The sequence below is a fragment of the Panulirus ornatus genome, chromosome 21, assembly GCF_036320965.1.
Source record: "Panulirus ornatus isolate Po-2019 chromosome 21, ASM3632096v1, whole genome shotgun sequence".
Taxonomy (NCBI): domain Eukaryota; kingdom Metazoa; phylum Arthropoda; class Malacostraca; order Decapoda; family Palinuridae; genus Panulirus; species Panulirus ornatus.
The window spans coordinates 413,842-436,457 of NC_092244.1; the positions used below are offsets into that span (position 1 = coordinate 413,842).

At 41.0% G+C, this 22,616-nt stretch overlaps 1 protein-coding gene across 14 annotated transcripts in view; it reads right to left on the reverse strand.

Moving 5' to 3' along the window:
- The window catches only part of LOC139756234 (transmembrane protein 185A-like), a 59,648-nt gene that overhangs the window by 28,333 nt on the left and 8,699 nt on the right, over positions 1-22,616 (reverse strand). For 13 of the 14 annotated variants that reach the window (XM_071675397.1, XM_071675394.1, XM_071675395.1 and 10 more), the window contains 2 exons: positions 14,817-15,024; positions 3,600-3,683 (listed from right to left, as the gene is read on the reverse strand). In XM_071675397.1, coding sequence (XP_071531498.1) covers positions 3,600-3,683; positions 14,817-15,024 — 292 coding nt within the window. The remainder of the gene's footprint in view (positions 1-3,599; positions 3,684-14,816; positions 15,025-22,616) is intronic. The other variant, XM_071675407.1, reaches the window with a different exon arrangement.

Sequence of the window (22,616 nt, forward strand, 5' to 3'; positions counted from 1 at the left end):
ACTTTATTTACCTCCTTCCAGAACATCTTTTTATTCTCCCTAAAATTTAATGATACTCTCTCACCCCAACTCTCATTTGCCCTTTTTTTCACCTCTTGCACCTTTCTCTTGACCTCCTGTCTCTTTCTTTTATACATTTCCCACTCAATTGCATTTTTTCCCTGCAAAAATCGTCCAAATGCCTCTCTCTTCTCTTTCACTAATACTCTCACTTCTTCATCCCACCACTCACTACCCTTTCTAATCAACCCACCTCCCACTCTTCTCATGCCACAAGCATCTTTTGCACAATCCATCACTGATTCCCTAAATACATCCCATTCCTCCCCCACTCCCCTTACTTCCATTGTTCTCACCTTTTTCCATTCTGTACTCAGTCTCTCCTGGTACTTCCTCACACAGGAGAGTACAGGAGGTTACTCTTTATTGCAGTAAAAAGTGCAGGATACTCCTTATTGCCTTAAAAAGTGCTGGATACTCCTTATTGCAGTAAAAAGTGCAGGATACTCCTTATTGCAGTAAAAAGTGCAAGATACTCCTTATTGCCTTAAAAAGTGCTGGATACTCCTTATTGCAGTAAAAAGTGCAGGATACTCCTTATTGCAGTAAAAAGTGCTGGATACTCCTTATTGCAGTAAAAAGTGCAGGATACTCCTTATTGCAGTAAAAAGTGCAGGATACTCCTTATTGCCTTAAAAAGTGCTGGATACTCCTTATTGCAGTAAAAAGTGCTGGATACTCCTTATTGCAGTAAAAAGTGCAGGATACTCCTTATTGCAGTAAAAAGTGCAGGATACTCCTTATTGCCTTAAAAAGTGCTGGATACTCCTTATTGCAGTAAAAAGTGCAGGATACTCCTGATTGCAGTAAAAAGTGCAGGATACTCCTTTTTTTTTTTTTTTTTTTTTTGCTTTGTCGCTGTCTCCCGCGTTTGCGAGGTAGCGCAAGGAAACAGACGAAAGAAATGGCCCAACCCACCCCCATACACATGCATATACATACGTCCACACACGCAAATATACATACCTACACAGCTTTCCATGGTTTACCCCAGACGCTTCACATGCCTTGATTCAATCCACTGACAGCACGTCAACCCTGGTATACCACATCGCTCCAATTCACTCTATTCCTTGCCCTCCTTTCACCCTCCTGCATGTTCAGGCCCCAATCACACAAAATCTTTTTCACTCCATCTTTCCACCTCCAATTTGGTCTCCCTCTTCTCCTCGTTCCCTCCACCTCCGACACATATATCCTCTTGGTCAATCTTTCCTCACTCATTCTCTCCATGAGACCAAACCATTTCAAAACACCCTCTTCTGCTCTCTCAACCACGCTCTTTTTATTTCCACACATCTCTCTTACCCTTACATTACTTACTCGATCAAACCACCTCACACCACAACACCACAATACTCCTTATTGCCTTAAAAAGTGCAGGATACTCCTTATTGCAGTAAAAAGTGCAGGATACTCCTTATTGCAGTAAAAAGTGCAGGATACTCCTTAATGCAGTAAAAAGTGCAGGGTATTCTTTATTGCCTTAAAAAGTGCAGGATACTCCTTATTGCAGTAAAAAGTGCAGGATACTCCTTATTGCAGTAAAAAGTGCAGGATGCTCCTTATTGCAGTAAAAAGTGCAGGGTACTCCTTATTGCAGTAAAAAGTGCAGGATACTCCTTATTGCAGTAAAAAGTGCAGGATACTCCTTATTGCAGTAAAAAGTGCAGGATACTCCTTATTGCAGTAAAAAGTTCAGGATACTCCTTATTGCCTTAAAAAGTGCTGGATACTCCTTATTGCAGTAAAAAGTGCAGGATACTCCTTATTGCAGTAAAAAGTGCAGGATACTCCTTATTGCAGTAAAAAGTGCAGGATACTCCTTATTGCAGTAAAAAGTGCAGGATACTCCTTATTGCAGTAAAAAGTGAAGGGTATTCTTTATTGCCTTTAAAAGTGCAGGATACTCCTTATTGCAGTAAAAAGTGCAGGATACCCCTTATTGCAGTAAAAAGTGCAGGATACTCCTTATTGCCTTAAAAAGTGCAGGATACTCCTTATTGCAGTAAAAAGTGCAGGGTATTCTTTATTGCCTTAAAAAGTGCAGGATACTCCTTATTGCAGTAAAAAGTGCAGGATACTCCTTATTGCAGTAAAAAGTGAAGGGTATTCTTTATTACCTTAAAAAGTGTAGGATACTCCTTATTGCAGTAAAAAGTGCAGGATACTCCTTATTGCAGTAAAAAGTGCAGGATACTCCTTATTGCAGTAAAAAGTGCAGGATACTCCTTACCGCAGTAAAAAGTGCAGGGTACTCCTTATTGCAGTAAAAAGTGCAGGATACTCCTTATTGCACTAAAAAGTGCAGGGTACTCCTTATTGCAGTAAAAAGTGCAGGATACTCCTTATTGCAGTAAAAAGTGCAGGATACTCCTTACCGCAGTAAAAAGTGCAGGATACTCCTTATTGCAGTAAAAAGTGCAGGGTACTCCTTATTGCAGTAAAAAGTGCAGGATACTCCTTACTGCAGTAAAAAGTGCAGGATACTCCTTATTGCCTTAAAAAGTGCAGGGTACTCCTTATTGCAGTAAAAAGTGCAGGATACTCCTTACCGCAGTAAAAAGTGCAGGGTACTCCTTATTGCAGTAAAAAGTGCAGGATACTCCTTACCGCAGTAAAAAGTGCAGGGTACTCCTTATTGCAGTAAAAAGTGCAGGATACTCCTTACCGCAGTAAAAAGTGCAGGATACTCCTTATTGCAGTAAAAAGTGCAGGGTACTCCTTATTGCAGTAAAAAGTGCAGGATACTCCTTACCGCAGTAAAAAGTGCAGGGTACTCCTTATTGCAGTAAAAACTGCAGGGTACTCCTTATTGCAGTAAAAAGTGCAGGATACTCCTTGTTGCAGTAAAAAGTGCAGGATACTCCTTATTGCAGTAAAAAGTGCAGGATACTCCTTGTTGCAGTAAAAAGTGCAGGATACTCCTTATTGTTTTAAAAAGCGCAGGATACTCCTTATAGAGTAAAAAGTGCACAGTACTCTTTATTGCATTGAAAAGTGCAGGGTACCCCTAACTGCAGTTAAAAGTGCAGGGTACTTCTTATTGCAGTAAAAAGTGTGTCCTTACTAACTACAATAAAAAGTACATGGTACTACTTACAGAAAAACAAAGCACATAGCAGAACTTAGTCTTTAAGTATTCAGAATGTCATCTGCCATATATCTTCTTTTCATCTAAACATACATCATTCTGATTCCCCCTTGAAAGCAAACATTGGTCCAAACTACAATAAACTCTTGCATGGCTGAACTTGAACTCTGTGATTCACATGGACCTAAATTTAGAAAGTGTTAGTCTATCTATATATATCTCTGATGTCTGTTCCAATTGGAACTCCCTCAAAGGGGTGGCCATGGTAACAGTCTCCATAACTAAAGAACTCTAGAGCTGCTTCTTAGCCTATGATGCCTCTCCCTTAACAGGCCACTTGCCACTTGGTTACCCTTTACCCTAAACTTTAGGACCCAGGTTAACCCAAATTTTATGATCAGGAAACTCTGAAACTTCATGGTTATGAAACTGACTCATGACTCACCTCCCATGGCCATCTGATATATTTGTCCAGCCGTAGAGCAATAAAGATGAACTGCAACAGATTCACTGAGCAAAAGAGCTCAAGCTGAAGTAAATCACAACAGATTAATAACACAAAACTAACCTGGAAAATAAACATGAACATATTCTGACAGAGAAAAGACTTCCATCTGTTTTTCATATACAAAACACTGAGGATAAAACATCTGTTCTGACATGTAGAAGGATACTATTCTACCACAAAATATGGGCAAACTGAGAACATGTGCTTCTTGCCCGACACTCATGCTATCATAGATTCTGTAAAATTTCACCAAAACTGATTCAGTTCTTAAAATATCTGAAAGATATCACAATGAATACTATCCCATAAGTTTCTATTAATGAATCTAACCATACACTAACAATTAACTAACAGGGTGTCAACATACACTATGACTGTCAAGCTAACAGTATCCACCAGTACAGTGGGTTTACGTTATCCTTTAAGATAAATCCATCACTACCTTAGCATACATTCTGTCAACTCTGCTATGGAATCTTATTCCTTTGAGATTCTTACTGAGGCGCTAGCATTTTTGCACATTTGTCTAATGCATTACCACTCTTTATATAAACCACTATTCTACTTTTATGAGCTATCTTCCATACTAAATTAGTATTCTCCTTTTAATCTTTGTTCATTTCTCTTTGAAGGACCCTCACTTACCTACCTATTAACCATGTATACAATCCTTTCAAATTTTCTTTTTTGTACTTTATAATCTTCATTGTGTCCTCCATGCATTGCTACCTTTTGGCACATTCAGCTTTTCCCTCCAAAGGAGGAAGATAAAAGCATGAAAATTGTACTTCTGGTAGGAGGTAATTTGAAAGGTAGAGTGCATGACACAGTAAATAAGATGGTTAGGAGGGGGTCTATCTTATCATATAACAGTCATCTGTGGGTTAGCCTTTTGTTATAAATGGTATAAGAATAGAAATGAGAATTATAAACAAGAAGAATAAAAGCATTAAAGTTGTATGAAACCTAACTTCTCAGAGAAGTTAAATGAAAGGTTAAGTCCAGAAAAATACAAGATGAGATTGAGATGATGTGAAGGTAGTTTAAGAATGCATTATTTGAGGCTGTCATGGAGGTGTGTGGTACAGTGAATATAGACAGTGAAAAGAAACATGCAGCATCAAAAAAGGAATCTCTATGAATTTTAGTGGTGAAAAAAAGCATGTACTGATGAAAGAAAAACTATTTCTCCTTGGGTTGTGTTCCATGAGCTATTGAGAATCTTATTTGATCTCTAGGGTATTGGAAGCCTTCATTCCCTTTCCAGTGAAGTTTATAACTCTCACCCTTTGCAAACCACCCAAACAACAATCCTGTCACTAGCTCATTCTGGAACACCAGTCCAAACAGCTGCCACCACCAGGGGTGATGTCATCTTCCTGCCAGTTGCTGCCCCATGCAGGTAGACCACCTAATAATTCCCAAGACAAGGAGATCACAGTCACTACCATCAGAAAAGAGGAGAATTTCTCAGAGAGAGGGGAAGGTAGGATGGGAAGCAATAATGAAAAATTACTTGCCTGAAGAGAAATAGTTTTTCATTTTTCAAAACTTACTTTTCTCTCCAGGGTTGGTTGTCCTATGAGCTAATGAGATCATAGCAACACAGGAGGATGGTAAGAAGAAATTTCTCAACAGGAAAAATGTAAACATCTACATAATCAAGGCTTATCTGAAGATACTTATTTCTTCCTCACCTTAAAAGAAGCTTCCTCATCAAAGGATAGCAAGAAAGTAATTTCCTGATAAGGCTCTAGCAAACAGGATTGGCTGAAAAAAGTTTTAGTTCGAAATAAAAACAGTCCTTCAAAGAAAAGGGTAGAACAGCTTAGGCACACAAGAGAATGTGGTTCCTTGCTGACACTTGAAGATCTCTATTCATTCTCAGAGAGACAACTGAAAAGAAGACAAATCCAATAAATTGAGCTCTTGAAAAGGGGCAACATAAAAGGATTCAAATCTCATACAGTAAACATTTTAAAATCTTGTAATGACAGAAACAACCTCAGATATGCTATGATCAATAAACAGATTCGCCTATTTGGAAACAGGATCTTTTGAGACTAAACAATGTCAGGAACTTTGACTACTAGCACTTAGGTGATCACTTAGGGGGTGATAAAGGTCCTCAAGAAAATAACCTGAAAATCAACACCATATGGGTCCCGAAACAGGTTAAAACTAAAGATCTAGATAGCGGCATTCAATGGTCATCTAGATTACTTAAATGGAGCTTCAGAAAGAAAAATATAAAAAACATACAATATCAAGGTAAAAATGTAAAATATTCTAAAACATGCTAGAAGCTGTCTGTGAAGACATGTGAACATTAGAAAACGAGTGAATATGACACACTTCCCACAGCACTGCAGGAAGCAGCCACCTGATCGTATGTTCTGAGCACCCAGTGCGACTATAAATCTGATGTGTACCCACAATTTCTTACTTCAGGGTAAATATCTGAGCTTTCTCCTCCTTAGAAAGGTAAAAGTCATTCATCTTGAAGCAGCAGGTGGAAGAAATGCAATGCCCTGAAGCAAAATTCCCAAAATGAAGTGGCAGCCTGGAAGAATATATCTAGAATAGTATCATTCCCCAAAGACAGCCTGAGGCACACTAGTCTCAGCAGCCAAATGTATGATGATTTTACCCTTAGAGCATCATATGCTTGTATCCACAATAAACCTTTGCTGTGTATCTCCTCTGAACATGCATGGGGGTTGGACAATATTTTTTCCAGACACTGTAATGTAATAAAGAGTACATGGTTTTACTTAATGTAACAAACAGTATATAGTACTATTTACTGCATCAAAAAGTACATGATACTACTTCCTGCAACAAAAAGTATAGGGCAATACTTATTGTAATAAGAAGTACATAGTGCTACCTTTTTTTCACACTTGATCATCATTTCCCACATGACTGAGGTAGCACTAAGAACAGAAAAAGAAAGGCCACATCCGCTCACATCCATTCTCTATCTGTCATATTTAATGCACCAAAACCACAGCTCCCTATTTACAACCAGGACTCACAGACCTTTCCATGGTTTACTATGGATGCTTCACATGCTCTGGTTAAATCCACTGACTGCATCATTCTAATTCACTCAATCCCATGCATGTCTTTTACCCTCCTGCACATTCAGACTGCAGTCACTTAAAATCTTTTTCACTCCATTCTTCCTTCTCTAATTTGGTCTCCCTATTCTCCCTGTTCCCTCCACTTCTGACACATACATCAACTTTGTCAAACTTTCCCCACTCTTTTTTTACATATCCATACCATTTCAGCACACCTTCTGCTTTCTCTCAACCATACTCTTTTTCTACCACACATCTCTCTTTACCTTTCATTACTTAATCAAACCACTTCACACCACATATTGTCCTAAACATTTCATTGCCAATACACCCTCCCTCCTTCACAATCTTATCTATATCCCATGCCTCAAATACATACAATATTGTTGGGACTACCATTCCTTCAAACATACCCAGTTTTGTCCTCCCAGATAACATTCTTTCCACACATTCCACAGGCTCCCAGAACTTTTGTCCCCTCACCCAACCTATGACTCACCTCCAGTTTCATGATTCCATTCGCTGCCATGTCCATTTCCAGGTATCTAAAACATTTAACTTCCTCCAAGTTTTCTTAATTCACACTTATAATCCAACTTACTTGTCCTTTAAACCTGCTAAAACTAATAACCTTGCTTTTATTCATATTCACTCTCACCTTTCTCCTTTCAAACACTCTTCCAAAGTCAGTCACCAACCTCAGTCTTTCACTTGAATCTGCTTCCAGTGCTGTATCATCTGCAAACAACAACTGACTTACTTCCCAGGCCCTCTCATTCCCCATAGACTGCATACTCACCCCATCTCTATGACTCTCACATTCACCTCCTCTATCATCCCATCCATTATCAAATTCAGCAACCATAGTGACATCATACATCCCTACCACAAACCAGGCCAACCTTCACTTGGAACCATTCACTCTCTTCCTGCTCATACAGAAACCTTACACCCTTGATAAAAACTTCTCACTGCTCCAAGTAGCTTTCCTTCCACACTATATATGATCAAGACTTTCCATACAACATTTCTATCAACCCTAACACATGATTTCACCAGATCCATAAATGCCACATACATATCATTCTCTTTTTCGAAGTATTTCTCACATTCTTTTATTCAAGCAAACACCTGATCCACACATCTCCTATCGTTTCTGAAACCACAATGCTCCTCCCTAATCTGATAATCTGTAAATGCTTCACCTTCTCAATCAATACCCTTCCATACAGTCAACAGGTAGACTCAACAAACCCGGGTAGTTTGAATACTCACCTTTATCCCCTTGCCTTTCTTCTCTGTAAGTAGAGGAAACACGAAAGAATGGCCCAACCCACCCACACACACATGTATATACATAGACATCCAGACACGCACATATACATACCTACACATGTCAACGTATACATATATATACACACACACGTATATACATATATACACATGTACATAATTCATACTGTCTGCTCTTATTCATTCCAGTCGCCACCTCGCCATACATGAAATGACAACCCCCTCATGTGCGCGAGGTAGCGCTAGGAAAAGGAAACAAAGGCCACATTCGTTCACATTCAGTCTCTAGCTGTCATGTACAATGCACCGAAACCACAGCTCCCTTTCCACATCTAGGCCCCACACAACTTTCCATGGTTTACTCCAGACGCTTCACATGCCCTGGTTCAATCCACTGACAGCACGTTGACCCCGGTATACCACACCGTTCCAATTCACTCTATTCCTTGCACGCCTTTCACCCTCCTGCATGTTCAGGCACCAGTCACTCAAAATCTATTTCACTCCATCTTTCCACCTCCAATTTGGTCTCCCACTTCTCCTCGTTCCCTCCACCTCTGACACGTATATCCTTTTTGTCAATCTTTCTTCACTCATTCTCTCCATGTAACCAAACCACTTCAAAACACCCTTTTCTGCTCTCTCAACCACACTTTTTATTACACACATCTCTCTTACCCTTTCATTACTTACTCGATCAAACCACCTCACACCACATACTGTCCTCAAACATCTCATTTCCAGCACATCCACTCTCCTCTGCACAACTCTGTCTATAGCCCATGCCTCGCAGCCATATAACATTATTGGGACCACTATTCCTTCAAACATACCCATTTTTGCTTTCCAAGATGACGTTCTCGACTTCCAAACATTTTTCAACGCTCCCAGAACTTTCACCCCCTCCCCCACCCTATGATTCACTTCCGATTCCATGGTTCAATCTGCTGCGAAATCCACTCCCAGATATCTAAAACACTTCACTTCCTCCAGTTTCTCTCCATTCAAAATTACCTCCCAATTGAATTGTCCCTCAACCCTACTGTACCTAATAACCTTGCTCTTATTCACATTTACTCTTAGCTTTCTTCTTTCAAACACTTTACCAAACTCCGTCACCAGCTTCTCCAGTTTCTCACTCAAATCTGCCACCAGCGCTGTATCATCAGCGAACAACATCTGACTCACTTTCCAAGCTCTCTCATCCACAACAGACTGCATACTTGCCCCTTTCCAAAACTCTTACATTCACCTCCCTAACAACCCCATCCATAAACAAATTAAACAACCATGGAGACATCATGCACTCCTGCCGCAAACCAACATTCACTGAGAACCAATCACTTTCCTCTCTTCCTACTCATACACATGCCTTACATCCTCAATAAAAACTTTTCACTGCTTCTAACAACTTGCCTCCCACACCATATATTCTTAATACTTTCCACAGAGCACCTCAATCAACTCCATCATATGCCTCTTCCAGATCCATAAATGCCAAATACAAATCCATTTGCTTTTCTAAATATTTCTCACATACATTCTTCAAAGCAAACACCTGATCCACACATCATCTACTACTTCTGAAACCACACTGCTCTTCCCCAATCTGATGTTCTGTACATGCCTTCACCCTCTCAATCAATACCCTCCTATATAATTTACCAGGAATACTCAACAAACTTATACCTCTATAATTTGAGCACTCACTTTTATCCCCTTTGCCTTTGTACAATGGCACTATGCAAGCATTTCGCCAATCCTCAGGCACCTCACCATGAGTCATACATACATTAAATAACCTTACCAACCAGTCAACAATACAGTCACCCCCTTTTTTAATAACTTCCACTGCAATACCATCCAAACCCAAAGTCTTGCTGGCTTTCATCTTCTGCAAAGCTTTTTCTACCTCTTCTCTGTTTACCAAATCATTCTCCCTAACCCTCTCACTTTGCACACCACCTTGACCAAAACACCCTATATCTGCCACTCTATCATCAAACACATTCAACAAACCTTAAAAATACTCACTCCATCTTCTCACATCACCACTACTTATCACCTCCCCATAAGCCCCTTCACTAATGTCCCCATTGTTCCCTTGTCTTACACATTTTATTTACTTCCTTCCAAAACATCTTATTCTTCCTAAAATTTAATGATACTCTCACCCCAACTCTCATTTGCCCTCTTTTTTGCCTCTTGCACCTTTCTCTTGACCTCCTGCCTCTTTCTTTTATACATCTCCCACTCATTTGCATTATTTCCCCGGCAAAAATCGTCCAAACGCCTCTCTCTTCTCTTTCACTAATAATCTTACTTCTTCATCCCACCACTTACTACCCTTTCTAATCTGCCCACCTCCCATGCTTCTCATGCCACAAGCATCTTTTGCACAAGCCATCACTGCTTCCCTAAATACATCCCATTCCTCCTCCACTCCCCTTATGTCCTCTGTTCTCACCTTTTTCCATTCTACACTCAGTCTCTCCTACTTCTTCCTCACACAAGTCTCCTTCCCAAGCTCACTTACTCTCACCAATCTCTTCACCCCAACATTCTCTCTTCTTTTCTGAAAACCTGTACAAATCTTCACCTTCACCTCCACATAATGATTAGACATCCCTCCAGTTGCACCTCTCAGCACATTAACATCCAATAGTCTCTTCCGCGTGCCTATCAATTAACACTTAATCCAATAACGCTCTCTGGCCATCTCTCCTACTTACATATGTATACTTATGTATATCTCTCTTTTTAAACCAGGTATTCCCAATCACCAGTCCTTTTTCAGCACATAAATCTAGAAGCTCTTCACCATTACCCTTATATATACATGTATAGGGGAGATAGGGGAGAAAGAATACTTCCCAAGCATTCCCCACGTGTCGTAGAAGGCGACTAAAGGGGACGGGAGCGGGGGGGCTAGAAGCCCTCCCCTCCTTGTATTTCAAACTTTCTAAAAGGGGAAACAGAAGAAGGAGTCACACAGGGAGTGCTCATCCTCCTCAAAGGCTCAGATTGAGGTGTCTAAATGTGTGTAGATGTAACCAAGATGAGAAAAAAGGAGATAGGTAGTATGTTTGAGGAAAGGAACCTGAATGTTTTGGCTCTGAGTGAAACAAAGCTCAAGGGTAAAGGGGAAGAGTGGTTTGGAAATGTTTTGGGAGTAAAGTCAGGGGTTGGTGAGAGGACAAGAGCAAGGGAAGGAGTAGCACTACTCCTGAAACAGGAGTGGTGGAAGTATGTGACAGAGTGTAAGAAAGTAAATTCTAGAATGATATGGGTAAAACTGAATGTGGATGGAGAGAGATGGGTGATTATTGGAGCCTTTGCACCTGGGCATGAGAAGAAAGATCATGAGAGGCAAGTGTTTTGGGAGCAGCTGAGTGAGTGTGGTTAATGGGGGGTATTCCCTTGCGTAGCAGGATAGTGACAGGAATGGATGAATGCAGCAAGTATTGGATGGTATTGCAGTGGAATTTATTAAAAAAAGGGGGTGACTGTATTGTTGACTGGTTGGTAAGGTTATTTAATGTATGTATGATTCATGGTGAGGTGCATGAGGATTGGCAGAATGCCTGCAAAGTGCCATTGTACAAAGGCAAAGGGGATAAGAGTGAGTGCTCAAATTACAGAGGTATAAGTTTGTTGAGTATTCCTAGTAAATTATATGGGAGGGTATTGATTGAGAGGGTGAAGGCATGTACAGAGCATCAGATTGGGGAAGAGCAGTGTGGTTTCAGAAGTGGTAGAGGATGTGTGGATCAGGTGTTTGCTTTGAAGAATGTATGTCAGAAAAATAAATGGATTTGTATGTAGCATTTATGGACCTGGAGAAGGCATATGATAGATAGAGATGCTCTGTAGAAGGTTTTAAGAATATATGGTGTGGGAGGCAAGTTGTTAGGAGCAGTGAAAAGTTTTTATCGAGGATGTAAGGCATGTGTACATGTAGGAAGAGAGGAAAGTGATTGGTTCTCAGTGAATGTAGGTTTGCGGCAGGGGTGTGTGATGTCTCCATGGTTGTTTAATTTGTTTATGGATGGGGTTGTTAGGGAGGTGAATGCAAGAGTTTTGGAAAGAGGGGCAAGTATGCAGTCTGTTGTGGATGAGAGAGCTTGGGAAGTGAGTCAGTTGTTGTTCGCTGATGATACAGCGCTGGTGGCTGATTCATGTAAGAAACTGCATAAGCTGGTGACGGAGTTTGGTAAAGTGTGTGAAAGAAGAAAGTTAAGAGTAAACGCGAATAAGAGCAAGGTTATTAGGTACAGTAGGGTTGAGGGTCAAGTCAATTGGGAGGTGAGTTTGAATGGAGATAAACTGGAGGAAGTGAAGTGTTTTAGATATCTGGGAGTGGATCTGGCAGCGGATGGAACCATGGAAGCGGAAGTGAATCTTAGGGTGGGGGAGGGGACGAAAATTCTGGGAGCCTTGAAAAATGTTTGGAAGTCGAGAACATTATCTCTGAAAGCAAAAATGGGTATGTTTGAAGGAATAGTGGTTCCAACAATGTTGTATGGTTGCGAGGCGTGGGCTATGGATAGAGTTGTGCGCAGGAGGGTGGATGTGCTGGAAATGAGATGTTTGAGGACAATATGTGGTGTGAGGTGGTTTGATCGAGTAAGTAATGTAAGGGTAAGAGAGATGTGTGGAAATAAAAAGAGTGCGGTTGAGAGAGCAAAAGAGGGTGTTTTGAAATGGTTTGGTCACATGGAGAGAATGAGTGAGGAAAGATTGACCAAGAGGATATATGTTTCAGAGGTGGAGGGAACGAGGAGAAGTGGGAGACCAAATTGGAGGTGGAAAGATGGAGTGAAAATAATTTTGAGTGATCGGGGCCTGAACATGCAGGAGGGTGAAAGGCGTGCAAGGAATAGAGTGAATTGGAACGATGTGGTATACCGGGGTCGACATGCTGTCAATGGATTGAACCAGGGCATGTGAAGCGTCCGGGGTAAACCATGGAAAGTTGTGTGGGGCCTGGATGTGGAAAGGGAGCTGTGGTTTTGGTGCATTATTACATGACAGCTAGAGACTGAGTGTGAACGAATGGGGCCTTTGGTGTCTTTTCCTAGCGCTACCTCGCGCACATGATGGGGGAGGGGGTTGTTATTCCATGTGTGGCGAGGTGGCGATGGGAACAAATAAAGGCAGACTATGAATCATGTACATGTGTATATATGTATATGTCTGTGTGTGTATATATATGTGTACATTGAGATGTATAGGTATGTATATTTGCGTGTGTGGACATGTATGTATATACATGTGTATGTGGGCGGGTTGGGCCATTCTTTCATCTGTTTCCTTGTGCTACCTCGCTAACACGGGAGACAGCGACAAAGCAAAATAGCATTTTTTTGCTTTGTCGCTGTCTTCCGCGTTTGCAAGGTAGTGCAAGGAAACAGACGAAAGAAATGGCACAACCCACCCCCATACACAATGTGCACACACACATGCAAATATACATACCTATACATCTCAATGTACACATATATATACACACACAGACACATACATATATACCCATGCACACAATTCACACTGTCTGCCCCTATTCATTCCCATCGCCACCTCGCCACACATGGAATACCATCCCCCTCCCCCCTCATGTGTGCGAGGTAGCACTAGGAAAAGACAACAAAGGCCCCATTCGTTCACATTCAGTCTCCAGCTGTCACGCAATAATGCCCGAAACCACAGCTCCCTTTCCACATCCAGGCCCCACACAACTTTCCATGGTTTACCCCAGACGCTTCACATGCCCTGATTCAATCCACTGACAGCACGTCAACACCGGTATACCACATCGATCCAATTCACTCTATTCCTTGCGCGCCTTTCACCCTCCTGCATGTTCAGGCCCCGATCACACAATATCTTTTTCACTCCATCTTTCTACCTCCAATTTGGTCTCCCACTTCTCCTCGTTCCCTCCACCTCCGACACATATATCCTCTTGGTCAATCTTTCCTCACTTATTCTCTCCATAAATAAATAAATAAATAAATATATATGTGTGTGTGTGTGTGTGTGTGTGTGTGTGTGTGTGTGTGTATAAATGCGTGTCTATATATATGTATGCATATGTGCATGTATGGGCATTTATGTATACACATGTGTATGTGAGTGGTTGGGCCATTCTTCGTCTGTTTCCTTACACTACCTCACTGATGTGGGAAACAGTGGTTAAGTATAATAATAATAATAATAATAATAATAATAATAATAATAATAATAATAATAATAATATTTATATATACATACACATACCGAATAAAAAGGATACTTATATACAAGAGGGAAAAAGACAGTCTGATAGGAGACATTTGAGCAACATTCAAGATATGAGAATTTTGAGTTTTGGTAGGCTATGATGAGTAAACTGATAAGATCACCTATGTGGCAGTCTCTCACGGACTAAAAGCAGGCCCAAATGAGTAAGGAGCAGCTACTATGGCTGAGTGGACAGCAAAGGGTGGGAAAATCAAGTGTCCCCAAGTCAGAAACACAGGGTTGGAAGGTCTTCACCATGATTTTCCAAGAGAAGATCCTGGAGATTCTTTCAAGCTCATGAGCCACACCATTGAGAAGAGAAAACAATACCATCTAGTTCTTAAATACTTATGAATTCCAAGCTCAGGCACAAAAATTTTGATGATCTATTCATCCTGGTAAAAATAAAGCCATTTTAGTACTGCATCTAATAATTACCAAAATTCAGTGTGAACTCAAAAATGAGATGGCATCAATATAAACACATACTTACCTCAAAAGAACGATCATGTTTCACAGCCCAAATACATGCTGCAATGGACACGATTGAGATGAGGATAAGTGGAGCAAACACAGAGACCCAAGCATGACGTTTGTTCTCCAGGTTGTCTGCTGCCAGCACCTCAAACATGAGCAAGAACAGGTGGAGGCCAAGGGAGATAAGAAGTGCCCGATACTGAATGTATGATTGACCTTCCAATCTGGTGAAATCACATATTATATATATATATATATATATATATATATATATATATATATATATATATATATATATATATATTTTTTTTTTTTTTTTTTTTTTTTTTTTTTATACTTTGTCACTGTCTCCTGCGTTAGCAAGGTAGCGTGAGGAAACAGACGAAAAAATGGCCCAACCCACCCACACACACATGTATATACATACACGTCCACACACGCACATACACATATCTATACATCTCGACGTATACATATATATACACACACAGACATATACATATATACACATGTACATCATTCACACTCTCTGCCCTTATTCATTCCCATCGCCATCCCACCACACATAAAATGACAACCCCCTCCCCCTGCATGTGCGTGAGGCAGCGCTAGGAATAGACAACAAAGGCCACATTCGTTCACATTCAGTCTCTAGTTATCATGTATATTGCACCAAAACCACAGCTCCCTTTCCACATCCAGGCCCCACGGACCTTTCCATGGTTTACCCCAGACACGTCACATGCCCTGGTTCATTCCACTGCCAGCATGTCAACCCCAGTATATCACATCACTCCAATTCACTCTATTCCTTGCACGCCTTTCACCCTCCTGCATGTTCAGACCCCAATCACTCAAAATCTTTTCCACTCCATCTTTCCACCTCCACTTTGGTCTCCCACTTCTCCTTGTTCCCTCCACCTCTGACAAATATATCCTCTTTGTCGATCTTTCCTCGCTCATTCTCTCCATGTGACCAAACCATTTCAAAACACCCTCTTCTGCTCTCTCAACCACACTCTTTTTATTACCACACATCTCTCTTACCCTTTCATTACTTACTCAATATATATATATATATATATATATATATATATATATATATATATATAAAAAAAAAAAATATTTTTTTTTTTGCTTTGTCGCTGTCTCCCGCGTTTGCGAGGTAGCGCAAGGAAACAGATGAAAGAAATGGCCCAACCCACCCCCATACACATGTATATACATACACGTCCACACACGCAAATATACATACCTACACAGCTTTCCATGGTTTACCCCAGACGCTTCACATGTCCTGATTCAATCCACTGACAGCACGTCAACCCCGGTATATCACATCGATCCAATTCACTCTATTCCTTGCCCTCCTTTCACCCTCCTGCATGTTCAGGCCCCGATCACTCAAAATCTTTTTCACTCCATCTTTCCACCTCCAATTTGGTCTCCCACTTCTCCTCGTTCCCTCCACTTCCGACACATATATCCTCTTGGTCAATCTTTCCTCACTCATTCTCTCCATGTGCCCAAACCATTTCAAAACACCCTCTTCTGCTCTCTCAACCACGCTCTTTTTATTTCCACACATCTCTCTTACCCTTACGTTACTTACTCGATCAAACCACCTCACTCCACACATTGTCCTCAAACATCTCATTTCAAGCACATCCACCCTCCTGCGCACAACTCTATCCATAGCCCACGCCTCGCAACCATACAACATTGTTGGAACCACTATTCCTTCAAACATACCCATTTTCGCTTTCCCAGATAATGTTCTCGACTTCCACACATTCTTCAAGGCTCCCAGGATTTTCGCCCCCTCCCCCGCCCTATGATCCACTTCCGCTTCCATGGTTCCATCCGCTGCCAGATCCACTCCCATATATCTAAAACACTTTACTTCCTCCAGTTTTTCTCCATTCAAACTTACCTCCCAATTGACTTGACCCTCAACCCTACCGTACCTAATAACCTTGCTCTTATTCACATTTACTCTTAACTTTCTTCTTTCACACACTTTACCAAACTCAGTCACCAGCTTATGCAGTTTCTCACATGAATCAGCCACCAGCGCTGTATCATCAGCGAACAACAACTGACTCACTTACCAAGCTCTCTCTCATCCACAACAGACTTCACTCCATCTTTCCACCTCCAATTTGGTCTCCCACTTCTCGTTCCCTCCACCTCTGACACATATATCCTCTTGGTCAATCTTTCCTCACTCATTCTCTCCATGTGACCAAACCATTTCAAAACACCCTCTTCTGCTCTCTCAACCACACTCTTTTTATTTCCACACATCTCTCTTACCCTTACATTACTTACTCGACCAAACCACCTCACACCACATATTGTCCTCAAACACCTCATTTCCAGCACATCCACCCTCCTGCGCACAACTCTATCCATAGCCCACGCCTCGCAACCATACAACATTGTTGGAACCACTATTCCTTCAAACATACCCATTTTTGCTTTCCGAGATAATGTTCTCGACTTCCACACATTCTTCAAAGCTCCCAGAATTTTCGCCACCTCCCCCACCCTATGATTCACTTCCGCTTCCATGGTTCCATCTGCTGCCAGATCCACTCCCAGATATCTAAAACACTTTACTTCCTCCAGTTTTTCTCCATTCAAACTTACATCCCAATTGACTTGACCCTCAACCCTACTGTACCTAATAACCTTGCTCTTATTCACATTTACTCTTAACTTTCTTCTTTCACACACTTTACCGAACTCAGTCACCAGCTTCTGCAGTTTCTCACATGAATCAGCCACCAGCGCTGTATCATCAGCGAACAACAACTGACTCACTTCCCAAGCTCTCTCATCCACAACAGACTTCATACTTGCCCCTCTTTCCAAAACTCTTGCATTCACCTCCCTAACAACCCCATCCATAAACAAATTAAACAACCATGGAGACATCACAAAGCCCTGCCACAAACCTACATTCACTAAGAACTAATCACTTTCCTCTCTTCCTACACGTACACATGCCTTACATCCTCGATAAAAACTTCACTGCTTCTAACAACTTGCCTCCAACACCATATATTCTTAAAACCTTCCACAGAGCATCTCTATCAACCTTCTCCAGATCCATAAATGCTACATACAAATCCATTTGCTTTTCTAAGTATTTCTCACATACATTCTTTAAAGCAAACACCTGATCCACACATCCTCTACCACTTCTGAAACCACACTGCTCTTCCCCAATCTGATGCTCTGTACATGCCTTCACCCTCTCAATCAATACCCTCCCATATAATTTACCAGGAATACTCAACAAACTTATACCTCTGTAATTTGAGCACTCACTCTTATCCCCTTTGCCTTTGTACAATGGCACTATGCACGCATTCCACCAATCCTCAGGCACCTTACCATGAGTCATACATACATTAAATAACCTTACCAACCTGTCAACAATACAGTCACCCCCTTTTTTAATAAATTCCACTGCAATACCATCCAAACCTGCTGCCTTGCCGGCTTTCATCTTCCACAAAGCTTTTACTACCTCTTCTCTGTTTACCAAATCATTTTCACTAACCCTCTCACTTTGCACACCACCTCGACCAAAACACCCTATATCTGCCACTCTATCATCAAACACATTCAACAAACCTTCATAAATACTCACTCCATCTCCTTCTCACATCACCACTACTTGTTATCACCTCCCCATATATATATATATATATATATATATATATATATATATATATATATATATATATATATCAAATTACAGAGGTATAAGTTTGTTGAGTATTCCTGGGAAATTATATGGGAGGGTATTGATTGAGAGGGTGAAGGCATGTACAGAGCATCAGATTGGGGAAGAGCAGTGTGGTTTCAGAAGTGGTAGAGGATGTGTGGATCAGGTGTTTGCTTTGAAGAATGTATGTGAGAAATACTTAGAAAAGCAAATGGATTTGTATGTAGCATTTATGGATCTGGAGAAGGCATGTGATAGAGTTGATAGAGATGCTCTGTGGAAGGTATTAAGAATATATGGTGTGGGAGACAAGTTGTTAGAAGCAGTGAAAAGTTTTTATTGAGGATGTAAGGCATGTGTACTGATTCATGGGGTGTTCAGTGTTGCAAATGGAAATGGTGAAGAGCTTGTAGATTTATGTGCTGAAAAAGGAATGGTGAGAATACCTGGTTTAAAAAGCGAGATATACATAAGTATACGTATGTAAGTAGGAGAGATGGCCAGAGAGCGTTATTGGATTACGTGTTAATTGACAGGTGTGCGAGAGAGACTTTTGGATGTTAATGTGCTGAGAGGTGCAACTGGAGGGATGTCTGATCATTATCTTGTGGAGGTGAAGGTAAAGATTTGTAGGGGTTTTCAGAAAAGAAGAGAGAATGTTGGGGTGAAGAGGGTGGTGAGAGTAAGTGAGCTTGGGAAGGAGACTTGTGTGAGGAAGTACCAGGAGAGACTGAGTACAGAATGGAAAAAGGTGAGAACAAAGGAGGTAAGGGGAGTGGGGGAGGAATGGGATGTATTTAGGGAAGCAGTGATGGCTTGCGCAAAAGATGCTTGTGGCATGAGAAGCGTGGGAGGTGGGTTGATTAGAAAGGGTAGTGAGTGGTGGGATGAAGTAAGATAATTAGTGAAAGAGAAGAGAGAGGCATTTGGGCAATTTTTGCAGGGAAAAATGCAAATGAGTGAGAGATGTATAAAAGAAAGAGACAGGAGGTCAAGAGAAAGGTGCAAGAGGTGAAAAAGAGGGCAAATGAGAGTTGGGGTGAGAGAGTATCATTAAATTTTAGGGAGAATAAAAAGATGTTCTGGAAGGAGGTAAATAAAGTGCGTAAGACAAGGGAGCAAATGGGAACTTCAGTGAAGGGGGCTAATGGGGAGGTGATAACAAGTAGTGGTGATGTGAGAAGGAGATGGAGTGAGTATTTTGAAAGTTTGTTGAATGTGTTTGATGATAGAGTGGCAGATATAGGGTGTTTTGGTCGAGGTTGTGTGCAAAGTGAGAGGGTTAGGGAAAATGATTTGGTAAACAGAGAAGAGGTAGTAAAAGCTTTGCGGAAGATGAAAGCCGGCAAGGCAGCAGGTTTGGCTGGTATTGCAGTGGAATTTATTAAAAAAGGGGTGACTGTATTGTTGACTGGTTGGTAAGGTTATTTAATGTATGTATGATTCATGGTGAGGTGCATGAGGATTGGCGGACTGCGTGCATAGTGCCATTGTACAAAGGCAAAGGGGATAAGAGTGAGTGCTCAAATTACAGAGGTATAAGTTTGTTGGGTATTCCTGGTAAATTATATGGGAGGGTATTGATTGAGAGGGTGAAGGCATGTACAGAGCATCAGATTGGGGAAGAGCAGTGTGGTTTCAGAAGTGGTAGAGAATGTGTGGATCAGGTGTTTGCTTTGAAGAATGTATGTGAGAAATACTTAGAAAAGCAAATGGATTTGTATGTAGCATTTATGGATCTGGAGAAGACATATGATAGAGTTGATAGAGAAGCTCTGTGGAAGGTACTAAGAATATATGGTGTGGGAGGCAAGTTGTTAGAAGCAGTGAAAAGTTTTTATCGAGGATGTGAGGCATGTATACATGTAGGAAGAGAGGAAAGTGATTGGTTCTCAGTGAATGTAGGTTTGCGGCAGGGGTGTGTGATGTCTCCATGGTTGTTTAATTTGTTTATGGATGGGGTTGTTAGGGAGGTGAATGCAAGGGTTTTGGAAAGAGGGGCAAGTATGAAGTCTGTTGGGGATGAGAGAGCTTGGGAAGTGAGTCAGTTGTTGTTCGCTGATGATACAGCGCTGGTGGCTCATTCATGTGAGAAACTGCAGGAGCTGGTGACTGAGTTTGGTAAAGTGTGTGAAAGAAGAAAGTTAAGAGTAAATGTGAATAAGAGCAAGGTTATTAGGTACAGTAGGGTTGAGGGTCAAGTCAATTGGGAGGTGAGTTTGAATGGAGAAAAACTGGAGGAAGTGAAGTGTTTTAGATATCTGGGAGTGGATCTGGCAGCGGATGGAACCATGGAAGCGGAAGTGGATCATAGGGTGGGGGAGGGGGCGAAAATTCTGGGAGCCTTGAAGAATGTGTGGAAGTCGAGAACATTATCTTGGAAAGCAAAAATGGGTATGTTTGAAGGAATAGTGGTTCCAACAATGTTGTATGGTTGCGAGGCATGGGCTATGGATAGAGTTGTGCGCAGGAGGATGGATAAGCTGGAAATGAGATGTTTGAGGACAATGTGTGGTGTGAGGTGGTTTGATCGAGTAAGTAACGTAAGGGTAAGAGAGATGTGTGGAAATAAAAAGAGCGTGGTTGAGAGAGCAGAAGAGGGTGTTTTGAAATGGTTTGGGCACATGGAGAGAATGAGTGAGGAAAGATTGACCAAGAGGATATATGTGTCGGAGGTGGAGGGAACAAGGAGAAGAGGGAGACCAAATTGGAGGTGGAAAGATGGAGTGAAAAAGATTTTGTGTGATCGGGGCCTGAACATGCAGGAAGGTGAAAGGAGGGCAAGGAATAGAGTGAATTGGAGCGATGTGGTATACCGGGGTTGACGTGCTGTCAGTGGATTGAATCAAGGCATGTGAAGCGTCTGGGGTAAACCATGGAAAGCTGTGTAGGTATGTATATTTGCGTGTGTGGACGTATGTATATACATGTGTATGGGGGTGGGTTCGGCCATTTCTTTCGTCTGTTTCCTTGTGCTACCTCGCAAACGCGGGAGACAGCGGCGAAAAAAAAAAAAAAAAAAAATATATATATATATATATATATATATATATATATATATATATATATATATATATATATATATATATATATATTTTCTGGCAACTGATGCTTCAGCACCTACTTTACTCTGGACAAAGTTATGTGCAGGAACTTTAAATTACCGCGGCCACGAGACTAGTTTACTGGGTGGCCACAGATGGCATTGTGTGTCAGGCGTGCTTATTCACATTCTTTACACTGCACTTGTTGATGGTGATAACGTAATTCTGAGATTCTCAGCTTATTTTTCTGAAATTTAATCCTAGCTAAGGCTTCTAAGACATGTGAGAATGTCAGTCATGGTGTCAAACATAAACACCAGTCCATATCGTCCAAGATAAAGTAGAACTGTTGAAAAAATTGGACGTTGGTGTTTCGGTGCATAAGCTGTGTGACATCTACAGTACTGGTTCATCAACTCTTTATGATATAAAGAAGCAAAGGGAGAAAATATTGAAATTCTATGCAGACAGCGATTCCAAGAAGCATATAACGATTAGAAAAACTATGAAAGATGGTAAGAGTACTGAGAACAATGAAGTGATTGTGGAATGGTTTCAACAGTGTCGGATTGATGGAGTAGACTTGTCAGGTAGCATGATAATGGACTAGGATAACTTGTTCCATAAAGAACTTAAATTACATGAGCGTGTCTATAGTGAAGGATGGCTTCAGGGATTTAAGAAGCATCATGGAATTCCCATGAATAAAGTGTATAAAGAAATGCTGTCTGCAAACCACAAAGGAACTGCTGAGTATGTGGACGAATTTGCAAAACTCGTAGCTGATAAGCACTTCAGTCCTAAGTAGGTGTATAATGCACATGAAATTCCATTATTCTGGTGATGCAACCTAAGAAATCACTAACAACAGAAGATGAAGAAGACTCCACAGAATTCAAAGAATCTAAGGACAAGCGTTTAATATTTGTTAAATTTAAATTTCCAGCAGTCCATGGTATACTTTAGACACATGGAATATGTTTAATTAGTGGGTTAGAGGTGTGTTGATAAATTATTATTACGTGACCATGGA